General features: G+C 43.4%; 1 protein-coding gene across 1 annotated transcript in view; it reads left to right on the top strand.

Annotated features, from left to right (window-relative positions):
* The window catches only part of Ube2l3 (ubiquitin conjugating enzyme E2 L3), a 48,825-nt gene that overhangs the window by 36,361 nt on the left and 5,517 nt on the right, over positions 1-6,947 (top strand). The window contains exon 3 of the mRNA XM_021184547.2: positions 4,250-4,436. Within this exon, the coding sequence (XP_021040206.1) occupies positions 4,250-4,436 (187 nt within the window). The remainder of the gene's footprint in view (positions 1-4,249; positions 4,437-6,947) is intronic.

The raw sequence follows: 6,947 nt of genomic DNA, 5'->3' as shown, positions 1-6,947 counted from the left end.
GATGGTTGTGAGCCACCATGTGGTTGCTGGGAGTTGAACTCTGGACCTTCGGAAGAGCAGTCGGGTGCTCTTACCCACTGAGCCATCTCACCAGCCCTTGGTTAGGGTTTTACTACTGTGAAGAGACAACATGACCAAGGCAAGTCTTACAAAGGACAGCATATGTTTGGGGCTTGCTTGCAGGTTCAGAGGTTTCAGTCCATTAGCATCAAGGTAGGAGCATGGTGGCATCTAGGCAGGCATGGTGCAGGCAGAGCTGAGAGTTATATATCTTCATCTGAAGGCTGCTAGTGGAAGATTGACTTCCACACAGCCAGGAGGAGGGTCTTAAAGCCCATACCCACAGTGACACACCTACTCCAGCAGGGCCACACCTTCTAATAGTGCCACTCGCTGGACTGAGCATATGCAAACCATCACAGTCATTGAGAGAATATCAGTTTCAAAACCTACCATCACTTGGTATGTTCTGTACTGGGTTATTTACTCTTGTAGCTCTGTTCACAGCTTAAAAAAAAAAAGACAAAGACAAAATACTTCTAAAAGTAAAACTTGTCTGGTGAAGAACTCTGAGAATTTTGTAGCAACAAAATGGAACCACTGGGAATAGCAGAACACACTGGGAAACAGGGAGCCAGTTTTGATGTTGGATAAGAACTTTGCGCCAAAATTAGTCTTGAGGAAGTGAGGGTAAGTATCTGAGTGTATCGTCACCATCGACACAATTCCCCTAAAAATAAGGTAAACCCATGAAGCTTTAGCACTGTGCGGGAATCTTTTTATAGTTTCTCCTCCAGTCTGCAAATTAAAGGCCCAGAAGTATGAAATTTTGACTGGTAGCCCCCCGAGATAGTTGAGTGAGTTAAATGTACGTACTGCCTGATGACTAACTGAGCTCTATCCCTGCTGTGAGAGGTGGGGTTGTCACTGTGCTCCTGGATGTTTTACAAACCAGAGAGGCCAGATATAAAGGAAAGCAGTACAGATGAGGGATTGCTTAGTTCTGGAGGGGAGGAGGGAGGAGGAAAGGCCAAAGAGTTCATTTTTGGGGACCCTGAGACTGTCACAGGGTAAGAGGAGAGAATTGACTTGATCGGGTTCCCTGCTGATCTCTGTATGCATATGGTGGCACATGCTGGCACACGCACAATTTAAAAAGTTACCTCTAGCCAGGCAGTGGTGGCGCATGCCTTTAATCCCAGCAGAGGCAGGTAGATTTCTGAGTTCAAGGACAGCCAGGGCTACACAGAGAAACCCTGTCTCGAAAAACCAAAAAGGAGGAAAAGAAGAAAAAACCAAATGTAAATTAGGAATAACAACAAAATGTTAACTCAAAATGGAGATGTACAGGCAAAGCTTGGTGCTGTGCACCTGTACTTCCAGGCACTTGGAAGGGAGGGGGCAAAAAAAAAAGAGTCCTGGTGAGATGTTTCAGTGGGTAAGGGTGCTTCCTACCAAGGCTGATGACATGACTTTATTTCCCTGGAACCCATGGGTGGAAGAAGAGAACTCACTCACAGGCACACATGTGTGCACATGTAGGGCCTCTGCTCCATATGTGTGCCCACACATAAACACCCACACAATGTTACAGAAAACTAAAGAGAAAAATATACAGATGATAAACAATATCATTTTGTCATTGAGAGAATCTTGAAACAATAGTGAGATGCTGCTCCACATCTCTTAGTATGGTGACAGTAAAATATATTGGCAGCTTTAAATGCTGGCAAGACTGAAGCAACAGTCATTGCCAGAGCTGTAGATGGAACATTGGTCTTAGTCAGGGTTTCTATTCCTGCACAAACATCATGACCAAGAAGCAAGTTGGAGAGAAAGGGTTTATTCGGCTTACACTTCCATGCTGCTGTTCATCACTAAAGGAAGTCAGGACTGGAACTCAAGCAGGTCAGGGAGCAGGAGCTGATGCAGAGGCCATGGAGGGATGTTAGTTACTGGGAAAATGGTTTACCGTACACATCCAGGAGTTCACAACCATCTATAACTCACTCACTCTCTCTCTCTCTCTCTCTCTCTCTCTCTCTCTCTCTCTCTCTCACACACACACACACACACACACACACACACACACACACACACACACACACACTAAATCTTTAAAAATGTACCTTCCACAATTTCATGTTCAAACTGGTGGCACAGTTTGGGGGCTGTGGAACTTTTAGGAGGTGGGGCCTGGCTAGTGGAAGTCACTAGGAGTGTGCTTTGTGGGTTTTAATCTGGGCCTCCCTCTGCTTTCTGTTTCTTTATTTACATGAGAACTATGTGCAAAATAAGCCTTTTTAAGTTGTTTCAGGATTTAGTCCCAGTGAAGAAGAAAATATAGATAACTTTATATAAAACCAAACATACTCTTGCAACATGAGCCAACAATGGTACTCTTTGCTCTTTTTTAATCTGGACAGAAACCTACGCAGAGAGTTCTGTAGCAGGGTTATTTATGATTACCAAGGTGTCAAGACAAATATCATTTAGCACTAAAAGCATGAGCTAATTGCATATTATGGAAGAAGCCACTCAGAAACCTACTATCCACATTTATTCAGACTACTGTAAAAGAAAGTACTGTCAAAGGTGCGGTGTTTAAGCAAACTATCCACATTTATTCAGACTACTGTAAAAGAAAAGTACTGTCAAAGGTGTGGCGTTTAAGCAAACTATCCACATTTATTCAGACTACTGTAAAGAAAAGTACTGTCAAAGGTGTGGCGTTTAAGCAACAGAAACATCTCTCCTAGTGCCAGATAGAAGCTGAGAAATACTTGTTCAAGTCATTGACGGACAGTGTTTGATAGTTCTCCGGTTTTTGTTAGAGAAAAGGATATTTCAGCCCTCTACGGTATCTCTTCTGTAAGGGATCCACGTCCTGATGTGGCATTGATGAGTAGGTGCATATATGCTCGTGTGGGGGTGGGTGTTGATGCTAGGGACTGAACCTGGTCTCTTGGATGTGTTCTGCCACTGAGCTACACTTTTAGCCCTGATGATTTAGTTTTGTTGTTTTAAATTTTATTTATTATTATAGTATGTGTGTGAGAGAGGGAGGAAATGGGGGAATATTTGCTACAGCACACAGAATTCTGTGGAGTCAGTTTTCTCTTCCTGCGCTATGGTTCTGAGGCTCTAACTCAGGTTGTCAGGTTTGTGCTGCAAGTAGTTTTACCACTGAGACAGTGCTGACGCTTTTAATGGATGCATTTGGGGAGGACATACACATTGAGATCATAGCAGCTCTACAATTCAAGACTCAAATTCTTTTTTTTTTTTTTTTTTTTAAAGATTTATTTATTGATTATATGTAAGTACACTGTAGCTGTCTTCAGACACTCCAGAAGAGGGAGTCAGATCTTGTTACGGATGGTTGTGAGCCACCATGTGGTTGCTGGGATTTGAACTCCGGACGTTCAGAAGAGCAGTCGGGTGCTCTTACCCACTGAGCCATCTCACCAGCCCCAAGACTCAAATTCTAAGTATAACTATGCAAAACCTATAAAATGTGTAACTTCCAGTGATAAACCTATTATGAACTGTGCAATGTAGGTTCATGGATGGTAACATTTCACCTTTTTAATGAAGAACGTTGATAGTGAGGGAATATTAGGCCTCTGAGTTTTTTTCAGTACTTTCAGCTTTACTAAAAATCTACTCTAAAAAAGATAGAAATAGTCTACCTGTCTCATTTACATTTCTGCTGCCATGAAGAGAAACTGAGCAAGGCAGTTTATGTAGAAGAAAACATTTATTGAGCCTTGTAGTTCTAGAGGGTAAGTCTGGCAGCAGGCAGGCAGAGAGGGTGTTGGAGCAGCAGCTGAGAGCTTAGATCTGATCCACAAGCACAGGGCAGAGAGAGTGAGAGATAACTAGGAGTGGCACGGGCTTATGGAAACTCCAAGCCCTTCCTCAGTGACACAGCTTCTCCAACAAGGCCACACTTCTAATCCTTCCCCAACAGTTCCACCATACCAATCATTCAAACATGAGCTATTAGGGACCACTGTCATTCAAACTATCATACTACTAAAAAAGTAGGCTGTAAAATACTTTCATGACATTAATTTCAAACCATTTCACAGTTTACTGAGCATCTTTGCTAGAAATCCTGGTTGGTTGTTGGATAGAGGGCTTTAGTTGATGTATCATTGGTATTAATGAACAATTAAAGCAGCCCTGGCTTAGCCATAGTTATGTGAAGTCTGGTATGTTCATTTTCCCCCTCCTTTTCTTTTAGGACAACCCTCCATATGATAAGGGAGCCTTCAGAATTGAAATCAACTTTCCAGCAGAGTATCCATTCAAACCACCCAAGATCACATTTAAAACAAAGATCTACCACCCTAACATCGATGAGAAGGGGCAGGTCTGTCTGCCAGTCATTAGTGCTGAAAACTGGAAGCCAGCCACCAAGACTGACCAAGGTGAGGCATGCACCTTTCTTCTCCCTGCCTTAGATAGAGCTCTCTTCTGGAAATATTGCTTTGGGATGGAAGCTTGAAGGTTCTCTTTAATCCCCTCTCAGACAGAGTTGAGAAAACTACTACTGTAGCAACTCGAGTGTGTGTAGACGTGCTGCTGAGACCTCACAGTCGTGTTGACTGTGCAGAGGCCCAGGCCCTCGAAGGCACAAAATGATGTGATAGTACCTGATAGGGAGAGTGAGGGTGGTGCTAGATGCATATAGTGGTCATCGCCTAGAGTCAGCCCAGCAGAAAGGCAAGGATTGTAGCTCCATTAGAAGGTTTGGGTAGCATTTCTGTGAAAGCACACAGTTAGCTACCGTGTCTGTAACTTGTTAGAAGTGGGTGTGGCTGTGTGTGTCAGGGACCTCTGATGAGTTAGTACCTTGCCTGGAGAGAAGTGCTTCTGCACCAGGCAGGCCCCTGGTGGCACTGGCCACAGTTGACTCCTGAGGAGTGATGACATGGAGGCTCACAGTCCCTGGGATGCACATGCTTCACCATCTCCTAGGCCTCCTTTATCTTCATATCTGCATATGCAGCCCAGCACTGCTGTTTCAGGCTGGGGGGTGCTCCCCCCTCTCCAGAGAGCCAGATAGGTTGGGGTAGTTTTCTATTCTTTTGCAAAATATACTTATTGGCTATATAAGAATTTCATGCAGCGTGGTGGTGGCACACACCTTTAATACTAGCTAACCTGATCTAAAGAGTGAGTTTTAGGAAGCCAGGACTACAGAGAGAAATGTTACCTTTAAAATTTGGGGTTTTGTTTGTTTTGTTTTGTTTTCATTTCAGGTATAGTGTTAGGATTACTTTTTTTGTGATTTGGGAAAGCTTACGGCTTCTTCCTAGAAAACTAATTACTTGTCTTTGTAGCATGGCTTTGATTTTGATATCTTGGTCAATAATAGCACTTGATGCCATATTTTCCTATCTACCTGTGGCTGTATTATAACCACCATTGAAACTTAGTGGTTTACAGCTGCAGAGATGGTTCAGTGGATGTTGTTCCTGAGAACCTGGGTTCGTTCCCCAGAACCCATACATTAGAGTTCTGTGACTCTAGTTCCAGGAGATCTAATGTCCTCTTCTGGTCTCCAAGGGTACCAACTAGGCTTGCACAGACATACATGCAGGCACAATGCTAATACATTTAAAAGTTAGTTCATTAATTAATTAAAGATAAGGTGAAACTAGCTTAAAGTAGCAGTTTTTTGCTGTTTCTGTATTAGCTGTCTCAAACAGGGCTGGGCACTCTTGGGGCTATTCAGGTAATGTTATTGTGGGGTAAATTGTCCTACTTGTCATCATTCACATGTGTGGCAGTTGGTGCTGGCTAGGTACTTGACTCTCTTTGTGCTGCTTATTCTCCATGAAGAGGATTGGACTTCATAGCAATGGAGGGGCTCTAGGATGAAAGCAGAAGCAACAGGTTACCTACAACTCAGTGTAGTGCTAATACTGCTTTCATGTCCTTTCTGGATCCTATTGGTCAAACAAGTATGTCCTTAGGCAGGGTACTCAGGTTGGTAGAGGTGGATGCATACATAGGCAGAGGAGGGGCCCCTGGCACCAAGTTCCCTTACTGTCTCTATGTGTTTGCCTGAATGTATATTTGTGCACCATGTACATGCAATGCTGGGGAGCTCAGATGGCATCAAATCTCCTGGCTGAAGTTATAAATTCTTGTGAAATGCCACATGAGTGCTAAGGAACTCGGGTCCTATGGAGAGCCATCTCTCTAGCCCCTGTCTCTCTACATACTTAGTGTGGGTTCTGTGGCACTATTGTGGCCATACAGTAGGTGCTTTTGTGTTCAGCATTGGTGTTTGTCTGGTCTTGTTTCCTGGCTGCTGTGCAGCAGTCATCATCCTATATCACCTTCCCTTTTCATGCCTTGCAGTTCTGCATTTCCTAAAGCTGTGAAGTGAGCAGGACACTTGTTCTTCATAGCATCTGCTTGTGGGTTTCTTCTGCCCGTGTCCTTAGGAACGTTTTCATTGATGACTCCTTTCAGATAATGTCATGGTGCTTGTGGTGTGTGTGTGTGGATGTTTCACCTTCATGTATGTGTGTATGTGCTTGCCCAGTGTCTAGGGAGCCCAGAAGAGGGTGTTAATTTCCCTGAAACTGAGCTACTCACAGTTGTAAGCTGTGTGAGCTGCCAGTGTTCTTAACCACTGAGCCATCATTTCTGCTGTGGCACAAAGTCATGTTTAATTAAACAGGTATGGAAAATAAAAATGATAAGGTTAGCAGCTGATGAGATGGCTCAACAGTTAAGAGTACTTGCTCAACAGAGAACTAAAATTTAATTCCCAGCACACATTTGGTGGCTAGCAACCATCTTTAACTACAGTTGCAGATGATTCAATAACCTCTGTAGCATCCACGAACACTGTATACACCCAGGGCTCAGACAAAACACCCATACAGGTAAAATAAAAATAGATGAATCCTTTTTTTTTTTTT

The sequence above is a fragment of the Mus caroli genome, chromosome 16 (genome assembly GCF_900094665.2).
Source record: "Mus caroli chromosome 16, CAROLI_EIJ_v1.1, whole genome shotgun sequence".
Classification (NCBI taxonomy): domain Eukaryota; kingdom Metazoa; phylum Chordata; class Mammalia; order Rodentia; family Muridae; genus Mus; species Mus caroli.
This window is presented reverse-complemented; position numbering and strand designations above follow the sequence as displayed.